This window comes from Pseudopipra pipra, chromosome W (genome assembly GCF_036250125.1).
Source record: "Pseudopipra pipra isolate bDixPip1 chromosome W, bDixPip1.hap1, whole genome shotgun sequence".
NCBI lineage: Eukaryota > Metazoa > Chordata > Aves > Passeriformes > Pipridae > Pseudopipra > Pseudopipra pipra.
In genome coordinates, this window is record NC_087580.1 from 27,854,379 (window position 1) to 27,881,056 (window position 26,678).

At 52.3% G+C, this 26,678-nt stretch overlaps 1 protein-coding gene and 1 pseudogene across 1 annotated transcript; one reads left to right on the forward strand and one right to left on the reverse strand.

The window, feature by feature from the left end:
- The window catches only part of LOC135404942 (zinc finger protein 850-like), a 317,904-nt pseudogene extending 292,156 nt beyond the window's left edge, over window positions 1-25,748 (reverse strand).
- Window positions 2,604-3,512, forward strand: LOC135405494 (olfactory receptor 14J1-like; the record flags this gene model as incomplete). Its single annotated transcript, XM_064640193.1, has 1 exon — window positions 2,604-3,512. A coding segment is annotated over exon 1 (909 nt), but the record flags the coding sequence as incomplete, so codon positions are not given.
- Window positions 25,749-26,678: the final 930 nt, after the last annotated feature.

Consider the following 26,678-nt stretch of genomic DNA (forward strand, 5'->3'; position numbering starts at 1 on the left):
GAAGAGCCCTGAGGAATGAGGCAGGGACAGGATGTCCCTTCCCAGGGGCTGGGGGTCAGGCCTTGGCCTGTTGGATTAAGGAAACAAGTCAAGGTTTCCTCAGCATCAGAGCCACCTTTCCCTTGCTTGTCCATCCTTGTCATCACTGTCTGCAGTTTTCTGCTCTAAATGGAACCTGGGGACACGTTCTCAGTTGTGTCCCACAGTGAGACTCATTAGCACTACAAGAAAAATTAGTGTTTCAATCTCACTTTGACTTCTTGAAAAGTTGTTTGAACTTCCTCTCAGGGACTGAGTCTCATGTAAACAACCTCAATGTCCCCTGAGGGTCATGAAATGCCTGGGGCTGTTGCTGTGCTGCTGAGCTGGGCTGGGCTCCTGGCACACAGGGAGCTCCTGGCAAGCCAGAAGAGCTTCAAAGAGACAGCTCTGCTGGTGAGCAGCTCCTCTGCACAGCCCAGCAGGGCTGAGGGCACTGCCAGGGCAGCTCAGGGACACCAGCAGGGCACAGACAGAGCTTCAAGGGGCTCAGCACTGGCAGGAGGGCTGAGAGCTCCCTGCAGGAGGAATCTTGGCAGGGCTGCACACGGTGAGTCTGTGGCTGCAGGGCAGTGCAGGGGCAGCTCCTGGAGGCATCTCCTGAAGCTGGCCCAGCCCCAGCTGATGGGATGGGTGAGCAGGAGGCTGTTTTGGGGCACTTTGGAAGAGCTGTGCAGCTGGGGGTGCAGCCAGGGGTGCCCAGGGCTGTGGGGCAGAGTAGGGTCCTGCAGCCCAGGGTGCTGTGCTGGGCAGGGACTCTGCTGCCTGCCAGGGGCAGCTCTCAGCCAGCCTGGGGAGCTGCTCCCAGGGCTGGGGCAGAAGGGCTGTGGGCAAGGACAGTGACTTGGATGGCTGAGTCTTTTTTGCACATAGGGTACTTTATGAGGCAGGGCTGCTCACAGCTGGAGAGACCTATAGGAGATTTCACTGGAGACTTTTCAATGAGCACAGAAAGGCAGGGGCTGTCTCAGAGCGGGTGACCCATTCTTCCAGTCTTGTGCTGTAATGGGAAGTACAAATTAATGTCTCATTTCAGAGGGCAGCACTGCAATTCCAAATCTGCTCTATTCAGAGGTGAATAACCAGGCAGTATCAGAGATCAGCACATGGTGCCTTACAGGCAGCATCAATGTCACTTTTCCAGCCTCCTCAGCGTTGTTCTGACTTTGCCATCAGAGCCTGCCCAGAGAGAGATACTCTGGGCAGTGCCCCGTGCTGCTGGGAGGGCTCTGCAGGGCAGACCTGAGGCCCCAGGGCTAGGATGGGATTTGGCAGCACTGGCAGGGCCCAGCCCTGGGCCCAGGGAAGCAGCTGCTGGCAGGGACAGCTCCAGGCAACAGAGCCCTGGGCAGAGACTGAGAGGGAGCTGCTGCTGTAATGCCCTGGGAGGAGGTTAGGGCAGTTCTGGGCCCTCCCCTGCACTGCTGATTTCTTGCCCAGAACAAGCCCTTGATCTCCTCCACCACCCAGCAGAGCCCTTCCCTCCATGGCCAGGGGCTCAGTGACATGAGCTACCTTCCTGGCAGTGGAGCCCTGAGGAGAGGAAACTCCCTTTGCCCATCTCTTTGTCCCTGTAGGGCCTCCAGAGGAGTGGGGGGGAATGTCTCCATTTTCCCCTCCTCTTCATGCTGCCTTTGTTCCCAGCTCAGGTGGGAACTCTGGACAAAGAGTCTGCAGGACTCTCCATTCAGGATGTTACACCTTTAGGACATGCAGTTCTCTCCCTGGATGATCCTGCTGTGCTTCAGGTTGCCTTCCTGAAGGGCACAGCTCTCCCATTCCAGCTCTGTGTTCCCCACAGCCCCTCAGCACTGAGGCCATGGCAGTGGGGCTGGAAGGTGTGTGCAGGCAGCTGGAATGAGCCCTCTGTGCCCCTGGCTGGGAGGGCAGAGCTGAGATCTGCCTTGGTAGGATGAGACAGGATGAGGAGTTTGCAGATCTGGAGTCACCAGCTCCCAGCAGTGTCCAGTTTCTCCTCAGGGGAACACCTGGGTGCCTTTGCCCTCCAGCTCAAAGAGGTGACAGCCTTGAGCAGCTGAGAGCAGGGCTGATGGACAGACTGTCTGCCCCACACTGCAGGAAGGGATGATCTCTGTGTCTCACAGGACCCACAAAGTGTCTCATAGACAGAAGTATAAATGCCAAGGATTTGTGCCTTAGGAATTCCACTCGCTCTGGTGGGGCAACCAGAAGTGAAAAAAACCAAAAAAGTCTGCCCACATCTCTACTCTGCAATGGGGTGAATTGGGAGTGACAATGATGAGAAGCTGTTTATTACCATGAGGGGATTTCATAAAACATCACACCTAGTTCCTATTTATCTGTTGTTGTAGGGCAGAACTGAGTCCTCCAGAACATCAGCAGAGCCCCCTGATCATTGGAGCTTTCTGAGCCAGAACTCAACAGAGCTCCTAAAATGGACCAGTCACAGATTCTTCGTGAGAGAGAAAAGTTAATTTGAGGGGTTTACATGAGGACTGGAATAGATTTTTTTCTGAGATAGCCACCATAACTTGTTACTGCCTTTTTCTTCTCAGACAAGTAATAATATACAAGGGAAGCTCATGTCCAACAGCAGCTCCATTTCCCAGTTCCTCCTCCTGGCATTTGCAGACAGGAGGGAGCTGCAGCTCCTGCACTTCTGGCTCTTCCTGGCCATCTCCCTGGCTGCCCTCCTGGCCAACGGCCTCATCCTCAGCGCCGTAGCCTGCGACCACCACCTGCACACCCCCATGGGCTTCTTCCTGCTCAACCTCTCCCTCACAGACCTGGGCTGCATCTGCACCACTGTCCCCAAAGCCATGCACAATTCCCTCCAGAACAACACAACCATCTCCTATGCAGGATGTGCTGCACAGGCCTTTTTCTTTTATTTCTTCATCTCAGCAGAGTTTTCCCTCCTCACCATCATGTGCTACGACCGCTACGTTGCCATCTGCAAACCCCTGCACTATGGGACCCTCCTGGGCAGCAGAGCTTGTGCCCACATGGCAGCAGCTGCCTGGGCCACTGGGTTTCTCAGTGCTCTGCTGCACACAGCCAATACATTTTCCCTGCCCCTGTGCCAGGGCAATGCCCTGGGCCAGTTCTTCTGTGAAATCCCACACATCCTCAAGCTCTCCTGCTCACACTCCAACATCAGGGAAATTGGAATTACTGTGGTTACTGCCAGTTTATCACTTGGCTGTTTTGTTTTCAATGTTTTCTCCTATGTGCAGATCTTCAGGGCTGTGCTGAGGATCCCCTCTCAGCAGGGACGGCACAAAGCCTTTTCCACGTGCCTCCCTCACCTGGCTGTGGTCTCCCTGTTTGTCAGCACCTCATTCTTTGCCTACCTGAAGCCCCCCTCCATCTCCTCCCCATCCCTGGATCTGACCCTGTCAGTTCTGTACTCAGTGGTGCCTCCAGCACTGAACCCCCTCATCTACAGCCTCAGGAATCAGGAGCTCAAGGATGCCCTGAGGAAAATGATGACTGGATGATTTTCAGGAGCAATTAAGTGCCTGTTTTCTAGTGCATAGCATTCAGAATGGGACTCCTTAATGGCCCAGCCCTCCTGCTCAGGTTTTTCATGGAGGTCATCAGGTTGTTCTGACAATAATTTTCTGTGCAATGAAATATTATTATTATGCATCTGCCTTCCAATTCAGTGTCTACCCATTAAATTTGACCCAGAGGTGTATAAAGGATGAATTGTCCTCTCTGAATATTTAAACAAAATAAAGGACCCTGCAGTGCCTTCTTTGTCCAAGACCCTTCTTCTTAGCTGTTCCCAAAGGACAGCACACTGCAGGACAGGGGGGATTTGCAAATGGGAAGGGGACAATAATCCCAGCCCAGCAGCACTGCCAGGGAGTAGCAGTGCTTGGTCTTTCCAGAGCTGCTCTCTTGCCACTTCCACACTGCCCTCCTGAGCCCCTTTCTCGCTGTAAGGCCTGAGTGCTCTCTGAGCACAGTCCTGTGGGCTGGAAGCCCTTGGAGCACAGGCAGGGACAGGCCCTGGGAACTTCTGAAGCAGAACTGGGCTCCCTTCCAGCATCTCCAGGATGCTGTGGGATCTTCAGAGAGCAGGGCATGTACTGGGTCACTTCTTCTGTGACCTTGCTGCAGGGCTGGAACTCTCCTGCAGTGACACCATGACACTCCTGCTCTCTGCTTTCCAGGTTTCATTTTCAGATCCAGTCTTCCCCTCCTGTTCACAAGGACATCCTGGGAGTGCTTCAGAGCTGCCATCCTGAGGCAGCTCCTGCCCAGCGTGGGCAGGCACAAGGTCTCTCCACCTGCTCCTCTCCCCTCCCCAGTGCCACTGTTTTCTGCAGCCTCCTCATCCTTGCCCAGCACAGCCCTCCTGGCACAGTTGGACACAGCCCTTGTTCTACCCCCTCCTCAGGCACCTGCCCAACCCCCTCAGCTCCAGCCTGATAGCCAGAAACCTTCAGGACAGGGAGGCACTGGGGAAAATGCTCAGGACACTCATGGACTGCAGGGAGAGACCACTGGAGTGGTGGGTCTGTAGGGAGAAATCACTGCTGCATCCCTTCTGAATCACCCTCAGGACCTGGACAAGCCTGGATTTTCTCTTGTTTCCATGAGGGCCTGAAGTGTCAAAATGGCCCCTCGATTCCATAGGGTTCCCCAGTGTCCCAAGGTCCATTTGGCTCCAAAAAGGCCCTGTAGTGTCGCAGTGGCCCCTTGATTTTATGAGGTTCCACTGTGTCCCAGGGTTCGTTTCCATGAGGCACCACAGTGACACAATGGCTCCCTGGTTCCATAAGGTTCCAAAAGGTTTCAGGGTGCCTTTGGTTCCACGAGGTCCCAAATGTTAAATGGTCCCTGGTTCCACAAGATTTCACAGTGTCCCTGTGTTCCTGTCTTTCCATGAGGCTCTGCAGTGCCACAATTGCCTCTTGATTCCATGAGGTTGCACAGTGTCATCACAAAGCTGACCCCCCCCAGATGAAAGTTTGGGGGAGATTAGGAGGAACTGGGACAAAAAGGATTGGATATTCAGGGAAGGAAAGAGAGGTTTGGCATATAGAGAGGAGAGATTTTGATGAGGTAAAAATAGGTTCAGGGAATGCTGAGGATGCTGAAATACTGACTGTGCAAATATTCCTGATAGACCTTTATGCACTTTGTAACCTCAAGCCCCAACGCTACCCAGAAGTGCTGTTCCTCCCATGGAAAGGAATCCACTGCTCTAATTCCAAGCCAGAAAAAGCCCAAACCCAGAACTCCAGACTCTTATTTGTCCTCCAATGCCCACCCCAATCCCAAACCTGTATTACCAGTATGAAAAACCAAGCTTTAATCCTAACCCAGCCTAAAAATCTCTTCCCCTAATCATGAAGCAGACACTGCCAGCAGAACAACAAACCTCCCAAAGTTCTGCCTGATCCCCACCCTGAGCTCTAAACCCCAAGCCCTGACCATTAACCACCCCCACAGCCCTTGGGAGCAGGGCAAGGACCTGGAGGGACCAGAGCAGGCCCAGGGGGTTGGCAGAGAAATGGGAGGTGACCTGGATCTGCTCAGCTCTGCAGTGATCCCCAGGAGAAAGGCCTGGGCTCTGGGAGGGATGTCCTGTGGCACAGGGGCTCAGGATCCAAGTTCAGAAGGCCAAATGCACATGGCAACAGCCAGAGCTGGTGCAGAGACATCAGGGAGGGTCTAGAAATGCTGCTGGGAGGGGGGTGGGAAAGCAGGAGGGGTGTGTGTAGCCTGCAAGGCCAGAGCAGCAGCAGGGCCAGGGCAGAACAGCCTGCAGGAGAGATGGCCAAGGGCTCTGGCAGGGCTGCAAGGCCCAAAGGCACTCAGGCCTTTGTCCCCTTGCCTCTGGCAGCTGCCTCTGCCACTCAGGCCACCACAAGCAACTTGCCTGGCAGGTTCTGCACTTGGTTTCTGCCTCGCCCCTCCCTCAGGAGCCTGGCAGGGGCTGCCCAGTTTTGGGCCTTTGTTGTTCCACCCCCTCCCATCCCAGTGCCCCCCAAACAGCCCTGAGCCAGCCGGGAGGGACAGGATCTGCTGGGCCAGGGCCTGGGGCTCAGGCCTTGGCCTTTGTGCTCCACAAAACCAAGGCAGGCTTTGCTCAGCATTGCAGGGGCCTGCCCAGAGCCTTTGTCTGCCTGCACTCCTGGCCTCCAAGGAGCTGCTCCAAGGAGTCCCTGGGGAGGCTTTGGCAGTGCCTGCCCTCAGTGGGGCCCAGCAATGCTTCAAGGCACTTGCAGTTTGGCTTCTGACTTCTTCAGCAGCTGCTTCAATCTTCTCTCAGTACCTCAGGACCATGGGCTGGGCTGCAAACACACCGTGGGGCTCATTAAATTCCAGAAATCCCTCAGGATCTCTTTGTCTTCCTTTAGTTGTCTTCAAAGCAATTTGAAAACAAGTCTTCCAAGTTTGTACTTTTTTTGTTTTAATTCAATTATGGATATTTTGTAGTTCAGAGAAGAGGTGATAGAGGTGTTCTCCAAGTGATCTTGATGCTGAGTGTCTCCTCAGGAGATCCACACTGACCCTGGATGATCAACCTTGCTCCTCACCCCCCAACCTCACCAGTTCTGCCATGGCCCATCTTGGACTGACAACTGATGCAGCTCTAAACACACTGTGGGACCCATTAAAACACTGTCAAACAAGTTATTTCCCTTCCTTTCATTGTCTTCAAGACTTGAACAGCTAATTGGAGTTGTTTTGTAGTTTAGTTAATGAAGAAGATTTTGAAGTGGAAGTCATGAAAAATATATATTTTTTGATGAAAGAGAATGATTTACACAGAGCCTTGGGATGCAAGAGGGTCAGGGCACAAAGGATTTGGATCCAAAGATAAGGGGCAAAAGAGATTAGTAGCACTTAATCATTGACCAATTGAACAATTATCAAGTGGTTCAATAACATTTGCTACAATTTTAACAGTGACTGAATTACAGATTCACAATAACAACATTCATCATCATCATGGCTGGGTTTCGCGAACGAAGATTTGGGAAGGCTCTATCCACATTTATTACAGGCACGCTGGTGGCTAATGAGGCAAATACGAGATAGACATAACGGATTGCAAAAGGCACAGCAGAAAGACTCCTTAGATGGTAAATTCTGCAAGACACAGTTCTTTCTGCGTTGTCTTTTCTCCTCAAGGGTGATCCTGCATGCGTTCTCAAAAGCATCAGCAGTGTTATAGATGGTGTGTCTCCAGGCCTCCCGACTGGAGGTCAGAGTAGACCAGTGATGGTGATCAATATGGCCAAGGCTGAGATGTTTCAGGGAGTCCTTGTATCTTCTCTTTGGGGCTCCTTTCTTGCAGCAGCCAGTGGCAAGTTCACCACAGAGCAAGATCTTAGGGAGGCAGTGGTTGGTCCTTCATCCTGGAGACGTGCCCTGCCCAGCACAGTTGTGTTCTCATCAACATGGCCTCAATACTTGTGACTGCTGCTTGTTCTAGAACAGATGTATTGGTCACATAATCTGACCAGTGGATGTTTAGGATTGTGCAAAGGCAGCGTTGATGGAAGCGTTCTAGGAGACGCAGGTGGTGGTGGTAGATGACCCATGATTCAGATCCGTATAATAGAGTAGACAGCACTATGGTTCTGTAAACACTGATCTTTGTACTTTTCTTCAAGTGTTTATAACGCCAAACTCTTTTATGAAGCTTTCCAAAAGCACTAAATGCCTTTGCTAACCTGTTGTCTATCTCTCGGTCAATCTCACCATCCGAAGAGATGAGGCTACCCAGGTAATTAAACTGCTGAACTGGTTTGAGCACTGATTGGCCAATGGTGATATGGGGATGAAGGAAGACTTCCTGAGGTGCAGGTTGATGGAGAACCTCTGTCTTCTTTAAGCTGACTTCCAGCCCAAAGAACTCAGCAGCGTCTGCAAAGCAGGATGTTAAACACTGCAGAGCTGCTTCTGTGTGTGCAACAAGGGTGGCGTCATCAGCATAAAGCAGCTCCTGGACAAGATGGTTTAAGGTCTTGGTGTGGGCCTTCAGTCGCCTTAGGTTGAAAAGGCTTCCATCAGTACAGTATCAGATGTAGATCCCGTCCTGATCATCGAGGTCTGCTGTGGCCCTTTGGAGCATCCTGCTGAAAAAGATTGTGAATACGGTTGGTGCAAGAACGCAGTCTTGTTTCACACCATTGGTTATTAGAAAGGGCTCAGAAAGTTCATCACCACATCTGACTTGGCCGTGCTGATCCTCATGGAGTGAGATGATCATTTTAAGGAACTTGGGGAGACAACCTAAACGTTCCAAAATCTGCCACAGACCTTTTCTGCTCACAGTATCAAAAGCCTTGGTGAGGTCGACAAAGGTTACATAGAGACTTTTGTTCTGTTCCCTACACTTCTCTTGCAGTTGTCTGAGAAAAAACACCATGTCTGTGGTGCTCCTGTTGGCTCTGAAACCACACTGACTTTCAGGTAGCATTCCTTCTGCTATAGCAGGTATTAGGATGTTCAAGAGTATTCTTGCCAGGATTTTGCCAGCAATGGAGAGCAGAGTAATACCAAGGTAATATGAGCAGTCTGATTTAGTACCTTTCTTTTTATACAAAGTGATGATGACTGCATCTCGAAGGCCTGATGGTAGTTCGCCTGGTTCCCAACAGCGCACCACAAACTCATGAAATTTAGCATGGAGTGCAAGGCCCCACATTTCCAGACTTTGGGTGGAATTCCATCAACCCCAGCTGCCTTGTCGATTTTCACCTGCTGTATGGCCTTAAGGGTTTCTCCTAAAGTGGGGGCAGTATTCAATTCATATTTCACTGGTTGTTGTGTGATGGACTGAATTGCTGAGTCTTGGACTACACAGTTGGTGCTGAAAAGAGTCTGAAAGTGTTCAGACCATCGATTCAGAATGGAGGTTTTATCTGTTAGAAGCGTTTGCCCATCAGCACTGAGTAGAGTGCTTTGGGCTTGGTATGTAGGCACGTATGCTGAATAAAGGATTATCTTCTTGTGTATACATATATATACACACACACTGAACAGAGTGAAAAAGTTGAAGTCTACTCAACTGTTGGTCATAAAGTGGAATTAAGTTTAGGAGAAAACATAACCTAATTAGGAGGTTATGAAAGGCACATTAGTATGTGCTGGAAAAGTAATTTTTATATATGAAAACTATTTTATGCTTTATATTATCTGTATAATACACAGTCTTACACAAACAAACCAAGGATGTGCATGAAGTTCACACTAAAGCTCTGTACTATATTTATTGCTCTCTGTGATCAGTGCTGCATTCAGGTTACATTTGACCTGCAGATGTAATGGAACCTCAGCAGAGTACAAGAGGGCAATCAAGAAAATAATGATCTTGGGGTGGCAAAGAGGTTTCTCTACATTGCTTTTCTGTGATGAAGAAATCACTGTCCCAGACAAATCTTTGCAGGTGACAGGCTTGAAAAGGAAACACCTTCACAGCCAGAGCGAGGAGATCAGAAACCTTGCAAAATTCAGCTGCAGCCAATGTGGAGGAATCTGACTTAGTCTTGGTTTTAAACATGACTAATACTCCTCTTCCTTTAGCAGATGCACTAATTCATTCTATAACCTGCAGCCTCCCCCAAAGTGCAGAAACTCCACAAGTGAAATTTGTTGAAGCTGAACATCAGATCAAAAGCTTCAGGCCTCTTCCAGCACGATTTCATCAGCTCTGCCTCCTCAAGAAGTCAGGAAAAAAAATACAGCTACATGAAAAGTAAATGAGCAGCTTTTTCTGACTCTGAAACCAGAAAATAATGACATGAAACCCAGATCAAATGCAGCACTATCACTTGTCTTTCCAAATGCCAGCATTAATTCTCTCTCTTGCAGCTCCCAGAGACTTGTCATCGTGATTATCCTCCCCATGCCGTTGGGGGCATTTTTGGAGCCAATTTACACCTCTAATATTTTTTTCTCTCCTGGAGAGAGAACTGATTTTGCTTGCACATTGTAATCCTTTCAGAAGAACTTTTCCCTTTTCCCCCTAGTTTTCCTCACTTGTTGTTATTACTTTTTCCCCTTAAGTTTAAAAATTAAAGCCTTTGCTCTGAAAGAGGGTGAAGGAAGAATGACGAAGCTTCAAACCAAGGAGAAAAACCTTAAAATCCGAATTTCCATGAGCAGCACAAGTCTCCTCTTGCATTAATGCCGCCTCACAAAACGGCAACGGCCTCTGCAGGCAGCTGCCTAAAAACACCCACGGCTCCTCAGGAAAACAGAAATGCAATTGTTATATTTTTTCCCCCCCCTAAAGATTTAATTTTTCTCTCTTTTCATTCAGCCCCTCGGTGACTCCTGAGAGCCCTCTGCAAAGCCATAAACTGACTTTTGGAGGAGCTTTTGGACACCCCCGGGATCCTCCCCCGCGCTGCCGTGGGGCCCGTGGGTGTGTGAGGGGCTGAGGGGTCGAGCGCCTGGACACTGATAAATAAATATCGGCGCGCAGGGATACGGGCCCGCCCCCGCCGCGCTGCGCAAACGGCGCAGGGATACGCAAACGGCGTAAGGCGGCGACGCGGGCGGCAAAGGAGCGGCGCTACGCAAATTGCGTAAGGGGCTGGCAATGCCCGCGGCGCTACGCAAACGGCGTAAGGGGGGTACTGGTAATGATAATGGAGGGAGTTACGTAAGTTGCGTAAGGCTACGCAAATGGTGCAAGGGTCCTGCCTTTAGCGCTACGCAAATGGCGGAAGGACCCCGGTGGCTTCCTAAGGGCTCGCAGACCTTTCCCGGTTCATCCCAGTCCTCTCCAAAGGGCTCCCAGTCCCTTCCTAAGGGCTCCCAGTCCATCCCAGTCCGCCCCAGTCCGCTCCTAACGCCGCTGCCCACAGCCCTACGCAAACGGCGTAAGGGGATCTGCCAGTGCCCACAGCCCTACGCAAACGGCGTAAAGGGCTCTGCCGTTGCCCACAGCCCTACGCAAACGTCGTAAGGGGCTCTGCCGTTGCCCACAGCCCTACGCAAACGGCGTAAGGGGATCTGCCAGTGCCCACAGCCCTACGCAAACGGCGTAAGGGGCCGCCGGTAACGGCAAAAGAGGGGAGTTACGTAAACTGCGTAAGGCTACGCAAGTGGCGTAAGCGCCCTGCCCTCAGCGCTACGCAAATGGCGGAAGGGCCCCAGTTCCTTCCTCGGGGCTCCCAGTTTATCCCAGTACCTCCCAATCCTTTCCTAAGGGGTCCCAGTTCATCCCAGCTATTGCCGCATTCTCGCACTTCCAGAATTTTCTCCCTCCGCTTCCCAAATATAAAGGGACTTTCTGTGCTGAACACCGAGCCGGGAGCGCTGACGGGCTCGGCGCAGGGGCCGTGTGGTATTTGGTTTCTCTACAGTTCGTGTTTTTATAATGAAGGGGGAAGGGAAGGAAGGGAGCCGCTCCTACCAGCACGTCAATAATCTGTTGCAAAGGACTGGAGCTCTCAGACTCAATTAGTCCTCCAGTGAACCATTTAGCTGCTGAAATAAATCCAGTCCCAGGCACAGAATGAGCAGGATTCGAGACAGAAAAGCCTGTGTGGGTACTCAGGGCATTGAGCTCGTGCGGATTCGTGCACAGGTGCAACTTGGTACATTTTACTACTGAGTGCTTTTGATACACAAACTGGCCACCGAAACTCCCTCGGATCACAATGTGCAAAGTTGGGACAGCTTTATCCAGAACACATAGACCACACAATTTCTCAAAGCTGGATCAGAATCTGTGCCAGCCTGTGGTGGAACCATGGAAGCCACCCACAGGAGTTGCATTTCCCATTCGGATATCAGGTGGGGACAAGTCCCTGCCACAGGAATGGAAAATCCATGGTGGGGTGGGAAGGGCCAAGATGCTGCCCTGGCAGAGAAGGGTGGACGTGCCACTGCAACATCTCCCAGCAACGCTGCTGTGGGTGGAAAAACACCATTAAGCTGGGACAAAGTCTAGGAAAGCAACGGCAGAGTCTGTCTCCTCTAAATGTGATGTCTCCCTCATCCAGACACAAAGCCATGCTTTGGACCTCCCTGCACCAGTCTTGGATTTCCAGCTCCTTAACCGCATCAGAACAAGACAAAAAAATTTACTTCTTTTTATATTCTTGTAGTGAGTTGGCCCTGGCCAGATACCAGGTACCCACTAAAGCCGTTCTCTCACTCTCCCTCTGCAACTGGGCAGAGGAGAGATACAAAAAAAACAGTAAAGAATTCCTGAGCAGAGATAAGAGCTGGGAGAGGTCAGTGACTGATCACCTTCATGGGCAAAACAGACTCCAAGTGGGAATAGTACTTAAATTTATTACTAACAGGATAAGAGCCAAAGAGTGAGAAATAAAAGTCTTAAAAACACCTTCCCCCCACCCCTCTTTTCATGTTCTCCCTCCTCCCCCTCAGCGGTGCAGGGGGACGGGAATGGGGGTCACTGTCAGTTGTTTCTGCCACTGCTCAGGGAGAGGAGTTGGAGTCCTTTCCCTGCTCCCATGGGGTCCCTCCCACGGGAGACAGTCCTTGATGGACCTCTCTGGTCCCTCCCACGGGAGACAGTCCTTGATGGACCTCTCTGGTCCATCCCTCGGGCAGCAGCTCTTCCCAACCTGCTGTCCCGTGGGTCACTCCTCCATGGGGTCAGTCCTTCATGGATGAGCTGTACTGGTGTGGGTCCCCCACAGGGGCCACGAGTCCTGCCCAGGAAAAGCCTGCTCCAGCCTGGGCTTCCCTCTCCATGGGCTGCAGGTCCCTACCAGGACCCTGCTCCATCCTGGGCCTGCCACGGGGTCACAGCCTCCTTCCTGCATCCACCTGCTGCAGCATGGGAGCCTCCATGGGCTGCAGGGGGGTCTCTGCACCCCGATGGTCCCCCAGGGGCTGCAGGGGCACAGCTGCCCCACCCTGCTCTGCCCCAGGGGCTGCAGGGCCTCAGCTCCGGTGCCTGGAGCACCTCCTGCCCCTCCTCCTGCCCTGCCCTTGGGGTCTGCATTGCTGTTCCCATGTTCTCATTTTGCTCTTTCCTGGCTGGAACTCTTTCTGTACCACAACTTTCTGTTCCTAAATATGTTATCCCAGAGGTGTTACTGTCACTCCTGACTGGCCCGGCCTTGGCCAGCAGCAGGAATTCTGTCCTGGAGCCACTGGCATTGGCTCCACGGGACAGGGGAAGCTTCTGGCAGCTTCTAACAGAAGCCAACCCTGTAGCCCCCCCGCTACCAAAACCCAACCACAGAAACCCACTGCACCCAGTTACTTCCACTTGCCCCAGGATGGTTCCAGTTTCCATCAGGATGATCCTGGTCACTCCCACTCACTCCCAGTTTATGCCAGTTGCCTCCAGCATGCACCCTGTCACTCCCAGTTACTTCCAGTTGCTTCCAGCAGGATCCCAGTTGCTCCAAGGATGTTCCCAGTTGGCTTCCAGCATGGTCCCACTGGCTCCCAAATCCCCCCTGTGTAGTTCCAGTCACTCCCAGTTTGATCCTGGTCCCTTACAGTCACTCCCACTATGATTCCAGTATGGTGCTGGTCACTCCCACTATGATCCCAGTTGCCACGACCCGTAGGGGGTGGAAAGGGATCGGGCACTGCAATAAGGGTTCAGGACACAATAGAGGTCTGGTGAAGCAATGCCAACTTTATTAAGGGATTCAGGGACTTATATAGGGTTGGACTAGGGAAGGATCCAGAACTGGGGAGGAGCTTTGGGATTGACAACTTTAGGGGTAAAGGTGATTGGATGTTCGGGTAAGGAGGGGAGGAGCTTGGGCGTAACCAGGGAAAGAGCCAATGGAAGCTACCTCTGCACTGCAGCAAACTCTGGCCAATAGCAGGCAGAGGAGCGGGAAAACAGGGGAAAAAGGCGGGAAAACTCTGAGGGAAGGGAGAAGACAATATGGAGGGTGAAAAATTTAAAACAACAACTGGGGTACAAACAACATTATAACAATACAACATCAACTGGGGAACAACTGGGGATAACTGTCCAGTCCATTATAAGTGTCATTTCCGGTGTACGGTAGAATCCAGTGCAAGAATGTCTTGTTTGGTGTAAAGGATGTCATTCGGGGCTGTAGATTTCTCTCCATCTTTGAAATTCCTCCCACTCAGTCCTTCGTTCCCCAACATCTCCCCCTTCTTTGTTTGTTTGAGAAGCGGCAACGATGTTGGCGGTCACAGACGATATCAGCGTTTTCCTCAGGAACACAATTAAACAAGGTAAAATGACACATAACGAGGTTAAACCAAAAAGAGCTATAAGACATAAAATAATTATTTTCCGGGTCCAACTAGGTAAATTTGGTAACTGTAGCCAATCAAAGAGGTCATCGAGTCCTCCGCCTTTGTCTTGACGAATTTCTCGGACCAGGCCCTTCAATCGGTCAATACTTTGGTGGATTGACTCGGCATGGTCCGAGAAATTCATGCAACACATGCCTTCAAACTCCTGGCACCCGTGACCGTGTGCCAGGAGGAGGAAATCGATGGCGGCTCGATTTTGTAAACTTACCTCTTTCAATTTCTGGGTGTCCGCTAGCAGGCCCTCAATTGCTTGGGTGGTCGCATTCGCCTCCTTGGTGAGCCAACAACCAAGGTGCGTTAGCAAAGAGAGGGCGTGTGCTGTCCCTATCCCAGGGATAGGGAAGGACGCCCAGAAATTCTTCACCCTGGACCATATGTGAATGTTGGAATCACAATCTTCTGGGAAGGGCAGAGGAGTGGGCCAATATTGAGGCCTTCCAACATTCACATGGGGTGCAGGGAGGGAATTTTGGAGCCGAATTGGTGCGTTGATCACTTGGGGTTCAGAGTTAACTTTTGAGGCGACAGATTTGGACCCGGGGAAACGAAGAGGTGCTCCCATGGAAAAAGAAAGGGATTTTTTAACTCTGTTCTTGGGGAATACAAATTGATTTTGCAGGTGGAACTTCGCCGGGTTAAACAGGGCCAACTTTCCTATTGTGCAGGGCCCTCCCTCGGGGTAGGCCCTAATTCCCGGCCACGCCCGATCCCCGCACAATAGGAAATATCCCTTTGGGAGCTTCATGTTCCGAGGAACATGCTCCGTAGGGATGGTTGTTACCATTGACCTATTGCACCACGGCGAAGTGGACTCGCGATACAGGGGGTTGTTGGCTGTCACATTATGGGGGGTAAACAAAACAGGCTGAGTATAACGATGGAATATAACACACGCGGTGGTCGGGAGCGAACCTAATAAATCAATTTCTTCAAAAGGAATGTCAATAAAAGTGAGGGCTGATATCGTCTGGGCGAGGTTGGGGGAACTGAGTGGGCCTGCCCCTTTATTTCTTGTTTGGGCAACAAAGGAGCCCCATTCCGCAGGGGTAATGGGAACTCCAACTAAACATGTGCGAAAAGGACTTCCGGCGCTGGCTAAGGCTAGGCATAAGGTGTCTGTGCCAGTAGCCTTAGCCAGCGTTACCCATAAATTTTCTCCGGGCTGGCTCATCCACTCTCGCAGAGGTGACGTGTCGCTGAGAGGGATGAGTCCGAAGATGACGAAACCGGAGACGATGACGAAGCGCAGTAGATACATGTTGTTGGTGCTGTTCACTCGCGGTGGATTTTTATCCTCCTCGCCGGGACCCACTTTGGTCCGTCGGGACCTGAAATACAAGCGTAACCCTTCCCCCATGTTATCAAGGGGAAAGGGCCCGCCCATGTTTCCGTCAGCGGGTCCCGGTACATGATCTTAGCCTTTTGGGAGGACGAATTAACTACGCTTGGTCCAAAGTGACGGTCTGCTGGACTTCTGTCTGAGTGAGTTTCTTGTTCTTCCAGCAAATTCAAAAAATTTAAAACATACATGATTTTATCTAGTTTTTCTTGGGGGGAGAGGCCAATACTCCCCCTCTTTTGTTTTTTAAGCAAATTTTTTATGTTTTGGTGGGCCCGCTCCACTATACCCTGTCCTGTGGGATTGTGAGGGATTCCAGTGGTATGGTGTACTCCCCACTGCTCGAAGAACCGTTTCGTGTCCGCAGACACGTAGGAGGGTCCGTTGTCTGTTTTCACCTGTTTCGGGACACCCATCCTCGCGAATGCGGACAGAAAGTGTCTCTTGACATCACGGCTCTTCTCACCAGTATGCGCGGTGGCTACGACCATCTTCGAAAATGTATCGATGGACACATGCACATATTTTAGCTTTCCAAATTCAGGGATGTGCGTTACATCTGATTGCCAGATTTCTAGCGCTGAGAGCCCCCTTGGGTTGGTCCCCTCCGGGGCGACAGGCGTGACAACCTGACAATCAGGGCACGTTTTCAAAATTTCCCTGGCTTGAGATAATTTAAGGCCAAATTGTTTCATTAGCGATCGTGCATTCTGATGGAAGAACTCGTGGGATATTTTGGCTTGCTGGTATAAATTGGGAGTAACCACCATACCTGCCAGGTGGTCGGCAAGTTGGTTTCCCTCCGCCACAGGACCGGGTAGAGTGGTGTGTGACCTGGTGTGGACAACGAAGAAGCCGAATTGTCTGTTTTGGATTAAGAACAATAATTTGGTTAATAATTCAAATAAACTCCGATTAGATACTTCTTTCAAATAAGAATTTTCGATACGTTTGACCACACCAACAACGTATGCCGAATCGGAAACAATGTTGATTGGTTCACCACAGAAAATTTGGAAGGCTCGCACAACTGCTGAAAGCTCGACGATTTGGGGAGAACCTTCTACTTTATGAATGTCATACTGCCAATTGTTATTTTCGCGCCAAATTATTACTGCATTGCCGGTTCTCCCTGAGCCATCGGTAAATATTGTTTTTGCATTTTTTATAGGTAAGTCCGATTGTATAATTTTTAGCTTTAATGGAATTTGAATTAACCTTTGAACAAATGGGCACGCCGGGAGGTGTATCCGAATTTCTCCCGGGTAGCCTTCGATGGCAATTTGGAAATCGACAGAGGTTTGCAGCAGTTGATCTAGATGTTCGGAGGTCAGTGGGAGGTAGATAAAATCTGGTTCCTCACCACTGAGCTCCAAACATCTAGTGCGGCCTTTGAATATTACCTTTCCAATCATTTCTGCGACGGTGGTGATCGTCTTTCCGAATTGGTGCTGGAGGAACATCCACTCCCACAGACAGAAGTCTTTGTGACCGTCAGTGAATTGGCCGAGAAGGCCAAATGGTTGTCTTTGTTCTCTTAGAATTACTAAGGAAGATGGCAGTCCCTCCATCTTCCTATGTGATTGCCTCTCTGTTATTTTTCTTTCGACAATGGATAAGGTACTGACTGCCTCTGGTGTTAGATGGCGGGGGGAGGACAGGTCAGCGTCTCCGCGAAGCAGCTCAAATAGAGGGTGCAAATCTCCGGTTGTGATTCCCAGCACAGGCCGGATCCAATTGATCGCGCCCAGTAGTTTTTGGAGGTCATTTAACGTTTGGACTTTTTTATTAATTTCAACAGATTGAGGCCGAATCGTTTTTTCTGTGATTCTGAGTCCAAGATACCTCCAAGGTGATTCCCTTTGAACTTTTTCAGGGGATATCTCCAATCCGTTATTTTTTAGCGCCAGGATGGTTGAATTTAGTGTCTCATCGACAGCCAATTGGGATTTGGCACAAATTAAAACATCATCCATATAATGGAAGATGATTGATTGTGGATATTGTTGCCGAATCGAACGCAACACTTCTGCCACAAACATCTGGCAGAGTGTTGGGGAATTTTTCATCCCCTGGGGAAGCACTTTCCACTGAAACCTGCGATGGGGTTCACAAACGTTGATAGCTGGGACTGAAAAAGCGAATCGCGCCGAATCAGCCGAATTTAAATATATTTGAAAGAAACAGTCCTTGATGTCAATAACTACTAGGGGCCATTCAGCAGGGAGCATGGATGGTGACGGCATTCCCTGCTGGAGGGCTCCCATTGGTTCAAGGACTTCATTTACTTTTCTCAGGTCCTGAAGAAATCTCCAAGCACCTGAGGCTTTTTGTATGACAAACACTGGAGTGTTCCAGGGACTGGTGGAAGACTCCAGGTGTCCTTTGGCCAATTCTTGATCTACCAAATCGTTGAGAATTTGCAGCTTTTTGTGGGGTAGGGGCCACTGATCCACCCAAACTGGCACATCGGTCTTCCAGCTCAGTTTGGGGAGCTGCTTCACTTCAGTGACCCCTCCTAAAAATTTTGGTCTGGGGACAGGGTTCTCAAGGAGAGCTCCCACTGCCCCATCGCGTCCCGTCCCCACAACGTGATTGGAATGTTTAATATGTAAGGTTGGAGGGACGCTGGTCTGCCCTCCGGCCCATAGACAGTTAGTACCTCCTTGCTCCGGACCGGATATTGTGTCCCCCCCACGCCGCTGACTTGCACGTAGGCCGTTGTCGCGGGCCATCCGTGCGGCCAGTCCTTAGAGGCGATGATAGTTACATCAGCTCCCGTGTCCAAGAGGCCTTCCACTTTGACCCGCTGCGGGCGTCTGGGCTGTGAATAGTAAATTAAACATGTTAGAAGAGGGCGAGAAGACTTGACTGTAGTTGACCATAACACCTCTTTGTTGTCTTTTCTTCTTCGCTCCTCGTCCACAGACAGCACACGCAACAGGTCATCCATGGACACCATCTTGGCCACGGGAGAGTGTTCCTCTAGCTGCACGGGGGGGGTATGAACATAAAGACAAACAGCGATGTTATTGCTCGTAAGTCCGGTCAGGAGGGAAGGCACCACTAAAATTCCCTTATCCACTGCCGAAAGATGTGAGGTTACAAGGTAGGTAGCATCAGGGTCGACTGCGGTCGACGGCTCGACCCTGGCGAGCTGCTCGTACGAGCTTAAGTGAAGGGAAGGATGCACGACGGACAGGATCACCCAGGGGAGTGGAATGCACTGTTTCGCTATGGGGACCGGGTCAGGGAGCGGCTGCCGAGTCACGGGGTAGCTGGGCGCGATGACTGGCGCAGGATGGAGCGCACATGGGGGGCATTTGATGTCATCGCGCTCCCCCGAGCGCTCAGCTCCCCGTTTCCCGACAGCTCACACTCACCCGACCGGAGGTCCGGCATAGACGAAAAGGTGACTTTTCTTTGTAGCCTGGGTGAACGACGTGGTGGAAGAGGTTCACCATTAATGTTGGTCAGAGATCGGCAACTGGAGGTCCAGTGCCGTCCCTTCCCGCACCTACGACAGAGGGTGTTAGGTAGGTTGGGTGTTGATTGTGATAGATTAGGGCAATGTTTTTTAAAATGCCCTTTGTCCCCGCATTCAAAACAACGATTTGTTCCTGAGCAAGCGGCAGCCACTAGACGTGCTTTATGGGAGTGTGACCCTATATTCTTACACGCCTCAATCATTTCAAGCAGAGTGGGATTTTTCAAGAGCTTTAATGCTCTTTGGCAGTCCTCGTTGGCCTTTTCGACAACCAATTGTTTAAATAAAATTTCTTGGCACTCTTTTTGAGGTACCTGCCTGGCAATAGCCTCTTTTAGCCTGGTTATGAAATCGATAAAAGATTCTTTGACGCCTTGGTCAATCATCGTGAAGGAGGGGGTCGGCACATACGCGTCGGCCACCTTCTTCAGAGCGTCTAAAGCCAATTCTTTTGATTTATCTAATAATTTTGGGTCCAATCGAGCTTGATCCCCTCTGCGCGTGTAGTCACCCTCGCCATAAAGCATGTCTACTGCCTGCCTCGGGGGAATACCTCGCCTCTCCATCTTATCGTTCACCCAGGTTACAATACGTTTTTTCCACTCCGATTCGAATGCTGAGGCCTGTACCGTCGTGAGCAGCCCTCCCATCACTCCCCGGATGTCAAAAGGTATTAAAGTGTAAGCCAGAAAAAATGATTCCATTAGCCCGATGGTGAAGGGCGCACCCAACCCATACTCCACTATAGCTTTTTTGATATCCTTAAGCATGGGGTATGAGATGGGGCGCCACTCCGGTGGCTTTCCTTCCTCATAGTACACAGGGAAAGCTTTTAGGAATTCCGCATCCCTAGCGGATGCGGCTTCCTCCCGGAATTCGCTCCAGACATCTGGAGCGTCTGGTGTCTCGTCCGGGGAGTAGGGTGGCCAATAATAATCTGAGGTGGGGTGCCGGCGGGCGGAGTAGGCCCCGGTGGCCCGGGCCTTATGGGCGCGGCCATCTTGACGGATGTCCCTCTTGGCTTTCGCTCTGGCCCCACCCACTGCACCCCGTGACTTCCGGGAAGGGGACCGGTCGGGGGAGGAGTCTGGAGTGGCGGAAGATGGCGTAGAGGGAGGCGTGTTCGGGGAGGGGCTCCGATACGGGGGCGGAGACGGCGCAGTGGGTGGAACTACAAGGGCTCGCCTCCGCTTTTCCCGCCTAGATCTTTCCCGCGCTTCTCGGGGCCCCGCCTCCTCGACGCCATTTCGTGAACGCCGCGAGTCCCTTCTTCTCGCCCTCCCGCCATCTTGCGAATCACTGTCCGAATCCCTCCCGCCATCTTGAGTGTGATGTCCGATGTTCTTCTTCCCTCTCCCGGTGTCCTTATCTGTGGTGCAAGTGTCCGTGTCCGTATATTTAGAGTCTTTTTCCGTGTCCGTGTGTGATTTCTTTTCTTCAGTAAACTTGGAGGAAACAGCTTCTTTGGTGTTACTGCTGTCGTTCTTATTCATCATCTGGTGCTGTAGCACCATCAGAATAAGCCTCCAGGCGATAAGCGCCTCTTTCGCGAGCCGGTCACCCCTGCCGCTCTCTCGCCAGAGTTCGAAACCTATGGCTTGCCACTTGTCAAACGTGGTGTTATCATTGACGTGATGGCCATGGCGGTCAAGCCATTTAGCGAGGGCTTTTGCTGACTTTTTGTCTAAAGGGTGACCGTGCTCAATTACAAAGTCTTTGAGGCGTCTGTAGACGTACTTTTGGGAGGTGGAGAGTGTGAGTCCCATGGTGTTAAATAGGTATCTCGACACTCTCCGGTGTAATTCCTCCCTTTTTGTTTAAAGTTACAGGGGAAGGTGTGGGGTGCAGGTGTATGGAATGTCCCCCGCAGCTCACCTGTCCGGTGCGCGACCCACGCGGCAGCAGAAGAAGCCCGTAGTCGTCCGCTGTGCAGGGGAGGGTCGGCGGAGGAATCCTCCCTCCTGAGGATCCTTGAGCCCAGATGAAGGCGCAGGAGTTCTCTCAATATGAGAGACCTCTACTGTGCCCCACGTTGGGCGCCACTTGCCACGACCCGTAGGGGGTGGAAAGGGATCGGGCACTGCAATAAGGGTTCAGGACACAATAGAGGTCTGGTGAAGCAATGCCAACTTTATTAAGGGATTCAGGGACTTATATAGGGTTGGACTAGGGAAGGATCCAGAACTGGGGAGGAGCTTTGGGATTGACAACTTTAGGGGTAAAGGTGATTGGATGTTCGGGTAAGGAGGGGAGGAGCTTGGGCGTAACCAGGGAAAGAGCCAATGGAAGCTACCTCTGCACTGCAGCAAACTCTGGCCAATAGCAGGCAGAGGAGCGGGAAAACAGGGGAAAAAGGCGGGAAAACTCTGAGGGAAGGGAGAAGACAATATGGAGGGTGAAAAATTTAAAACAACAACTGGGGTACAAACAACATTATAACAATACAACATCAACTGGGGAACAACTGGGGATAACTGTCCAGTCCATTATAAGTGTCATTTCCGGTGTACGGTAGAATCCAGTGCAAGAATGTCTTGTTTGGTGTAAAGGATGTCATTCGGGGCTGTAGATTTCTCTCCATCTTTGAAATTCCTCCCACTCAGTCCTTCGTTCCCCAACACCCAGTCACTGCCAGTCACTCCCAATAGGATCACAGTTGCCCCCAAGGTGGTCCCAGTTGCTCCCAGCCACCCCCAGGATGGTTCCTTTCACTCTCAGGGACTCCCAGTCTGAGTCCAGTGTGGCCCCAGTCACTTCCAGTCACTCCCTGGAGGATGCCATTTGCCTTTTGCATGGTCCCAGTTGCTCCCAGTATGATCCCAGTATGAGTCCAGTCACCCCCAGTATGATCCCAGTAACTTCCAGACACTTCCAGTATGAAGCCAGTTTGATCCCACTCATCCCCAGCATGGCTGCAGTCCCTCTCACACACTCCCAGGATTATTGCAGTCACTCCCAGTAAGACCCCACTAGGGGCCCAGCTGCTCTCAGTATGACCCCAGTACAACCTCAGTAGGGGCCCAGCTGCTCCCAGTATGATCCCAGTTGCCCCCAGCGTGGTTTCAGTTGCTCCCATTCACCCCTACTATGGTTCCAGTCACTCCCAGAATGATCCCAGTCTCTCCTAGTAGGATCCAAGTTACCCCCCAAGTTACCCCTGCATGGGCCCAGTTGCTCCCAGTCACCCCACTGTAGTTCCAGTCTCTCCCAGTCCCTCCCAGTATGACTCCAGTATGATCCCAGCGGCACCCTGTATGGTGGCACTCACACCCAGGATGAACCCAGACATTCCCTGGCACTCCCAGGATAAAGCCATTTGCCCCCAGCAGGGTCCCACTTGCTCCCAGTCACCCCACTAGAGTTCCAGTCCTTCCCAGTAGGATCCCTGTCACTCCCAGTCTCTCCCAGTATATCCCAGCTGACCTCAGCATGCTCCCAGTCACTCCCAGTACACTCCCAGGCAGTCCCAGTATGATCCCAGTCACTCCAGGTCTCTCCCAGTATATCCCAGTTGCCTCCAGTGTGGTCCCATTCACTCCTGAATGCTCCCAGTAGCTTCCAGCATGATCCCAGTTGCTCGCAGCCACTCCCAGTCACCCCCAGTGGGGTCCTAGTGCTTCCCAGTATGATCCCAGTCAATTCCAGTGTGATCCCACTTGCTCCCAGTATATCCCAGTTGTGCCAACATGGTCGCAACTGCCCTCAGAATGCTCCCAGTCACTCCCAGTATGACCCCAGCCACCTTCAATGTGGGCCCAGTTGCTCCCAGTATGATCCCAGTTGTGCCCAGCATGGTCCCAGTTGCTCCCCCTTCCTCCCAGTGGGATCCTAGTAGCTCCCAGTTGCCCCTAGCATAGAACCAGTTGCTCCCAGTATGATCCTAGTCTGATCCCAGTATGATCCCAGTACAATCACAATTGCCACCAGTATGATACCAGTGACTTCCAGACACTTCCAGTATGAAGCCAGTTTGATCCCACTCATCCCCAGTATGGCTGCAGTCCCTCTCACATACTCCCAGGATTATTGCAGTCACTCCCAGTATGGTCCCAGTATGACTCCAATAGGAGCCCAGCTGCTCCCAGTATGATCCCAGTTGCCCCCAGCGTGGTTCCAGTTGCTCCCAGTCATCCCTACTATGGTTCCAGTCACTCCCAGCCACTCCCAGTATATCCCAGATGCCTCCACCATGCTGTCAGGTGCTCCCAGTATGATCCCTGTGGCCCCTGTCACCCCCTTTTCTCTCCCCACAGAGCTCCTGAGCTGGCAGCGGCCGCAGCCCCTCCCCAGGGCCTTGGGCCCAGCCTGGACCCCCCCTGTCCCCGTGACGATTTTGGGGGGGTCGTGTGTCCCCCCCTCCCCTGTTGTCACTCTGCCTCTGCCCAGCTGCTCCCAGTGATCCCAGTAAAGCTTCCCAGTTCTCCCCAGTCCCAGTTATTGGGGGGCAGAGGGGGAGGGGCTTGGGGGAATCCCAAGGGGTGGAGCTGAGTTTGGGGGGGGGCAGAACCAGCCCCAGGATGGATTGGGAATGGGGACCCCCCTGTGTTCCCCCTGTGTCAAGCCACTCTGGGACGGTCTTGGTGGGGCACCTGTCCCTTAAAAGGCACCCAGCTCACCCCCAAAGGTGCTGGGACCTCCCTAAATCTCCCCACAGGCCCCGGAGAAACCCCCAAACACGCACAGAGCCCACCCAGGACCCAACCTAACCTCTTTTTGGGGTGCTGGGACCCCAAACTGAGTTGGAGGGAGCTGGGGATTGGGGGATGATGTGGAAGATGTGAGAGGAGGGAAAAATGGGAGCTGGGACCCCCAGAGTAATCCAGGCAGGGGTGGGGATTGAGGAGACTATGGAAAAGTGGGAGGAACAGGGAGAAGGGTGGAAAAGGGGGTCTGGTAGGGTAGAGGGTCCCATGGGGGTCTTTGGGCACAAGGGGGTTGGCAAAGGGGGGTGGCCCCCTGAGCTCCCAACTTCCTGTGGGGTGCTGGAGGCTGCTGGATCCAGTCTCAGACTTGGATTATGCCAACAGTTTCAGTTTAGAGGAATTACAGAGGTGTGACAGAATCACTTTTGTCCCCCAGGTTTTAATGATGGCAAATCAGATCTATTGATAGAAAGGAATTTATTTAGGGTTCCAAATGATCAGACAAAAGATCTTAATCAGAAGTATTAACTGCACAAGAGAAACACTAAAACTACCAGGAGTACAGGATAAGATAGGACAGTGCTCTACACTAAAGCAATTGTTGAAGCAATTCTACTAAATCTGGCAAAAAAACAATAATTCTTAACTAGAGATGGATGGAACTCCCCCAGACCAACGCTCTTGGGGAGATCTCTGCTCTCAGCCTCCAGCAGTGACCTTGGGGGGGTCCCCAGCCAGGGCAGGAATCTCCACACACCCCTCCAAGAAAGGTTCTGTTGGAAGAAGCTGCCCCTGAGAAAGGGGACTGGCCCTTTGTGGTCGAAAGGGATGGACTGACAGTCACTGGACTCCAGGATTTGCTTCACCATCAGGGGCTTCATTCGGGGTGGAAGCAGCGGCCGAAGCTCTTCCCGCAGTCGGGGCACTGGTAGGGCTTCCCTTACTGGTGGGTCCATTGGTGTTTGGTCAAGGTAGAGCTGTGGGGGAAGGTCTTCCCACACTCCCCACACTTGTAGGGCCTCTCCCCGGTGTGGATGTGCCGGTGGGTGATGAGGTGGGAGTTCCGGTTGAAGCCCTTCCCGCAGTCGGTGCAGCGGAAGGGCCTCTCATCCGTGTGCGTCCGCTCATGTCTGAGGAGACTTGAGCTGGTCTGAAAGCTCTTCCCACATTCCAAGCACTTGTAGGGCCGTTCACCAGTGTGGATGCGCTTGTGGGTGATGAGGTTGGAGCTGTTCCTAAAGCTCTTCCCACATTCCTCACAGAGGTAGGGACTTTCCCCAGTGTGGATGTGCTGGTGTTGGATCAGGCTGGAGCTCTTCCTAAAGCTCTTCCCACATTTCTGACAGAGGTAGGGCCGTTCCCTAGTGTGGATGAGCTGGTGGGTGCGGAGGCTGCAGCTGTCCCTGAAGCTCTTCCCACATTCCCCACACGTGTAGGGCCGTTCCCCAGTGTGGATGTGCAGGTGTCGGATCAGGCTGCAGCTGTCCCTGAAGCTCTTCCCACATTCCCCACACGTGTAGGGCCGTTCCCCAGTGTGGATGTGCAGGTGTCGGATCAGGCTGCAGCTGTCCCTGAAGCTCTTCCCACATTCCCCACACGTGTAGGGCCGTTCCCCAGTGTGGATGTGCAGGTGTCGGATCAGGCTGCAGCTGGCCCTGAAGCTCTTCCCACATTCCTCACACGTGTACGGCCGTTCCCCAGTGTGGATGTGCAGGTGTCGGATCAGGCTGAAGCTGTCACTGAAGCTCTTCCCACATTCCCCACATTTGTAGGGCCATTCCCCAGTGTGGACGCACTGGTGTTTGAACAGGTGGGAGCTCTGGTTGAAGCTCTTCCCACATTCCCCACACGTGTAGGGACGTGCCCCAGTGTGGATCTGCTGGTGTCGGATCAGGTGGGAGCTGTTCTTGAAGCTCTTCCCACATTCCAAGCACCTGAGGGTCTTTACTCTGCTGGGAGGCTGCTCAGGGACCACCAGCTCAGAGCTCTGCCTCAAGCTACGGCCGCCTTCCTGGCACAGGCTGGCTCTTTCCTCCTCAGAGCACCCTGGGATGGCTTTGGAGCCCCTCCTGCGGGGGGATCTCCGGCCCTTTTCCTCCCCGCTGCCTTCCTGCGCCGGGGAGCCCTTCAAAAGGGCCTCTCCCACCAGGGTCTCACGGGGGGATTTGTCCTCCGGGCTCTCCGTCCTCAGCTCGGGGCCTGGGGCAGGAAGCAAGAAGGACAGGCAGGGGATTTGCCTCCGGCCCACAGGGAAGGCCAAGGACATCCCCCCAACTCCGGCCCCGGCAGGACGGCGGCGCCAGCGGGGTTGTCCTGCAGCCGGGGCCATGCTCGGCTGACAGAGCCAGCACAACACCCGCCCAAAGGGACACTGACTTCCTCCTCACCTGCCTGGGGGGCCCAAGGCATCTTCCTCTTCCTCGCAGCCTCCTCCTCCATCCGCCCAAGCTTTGGGAAGGACAAATCCTGATGGGGGGGAAAACAAGGGCTGAGCGCGTTGGCTTGGGGGTTCCTCCTGCCCAAGGCCATCTCTAGAACTCACTGGGCATCCTGTGACCATAAAAACCTCCAAAACACCAAGATTCAGCCCAGAAAAACCCAAACCAACAAGATTCAGGCAAAAAACAATGAGATTCAGAAACAGCAGGAAGACCCCTGCCCCCCCAAACTGCAAAAAGTTGAGATTCAGCTAAGAAAACCTCAAAAATATGAAGATTAGACCAAAAAAATCTTCCAAAACCAAACTGGGGCGAGGCGACACCCTGGGAAACAAGGGCTTTGCTTCCTTGGCTCTGCAGGGGCTTCTGACGGGCTCTCAGCCTCCTTTGGGCATCCCCTACTCTGGTGAGGGCTCCTCCCGGGCTGCAGGGGGGTCTCTGCTCCATCCTGGACTCATCCACAGGTCACAGACACT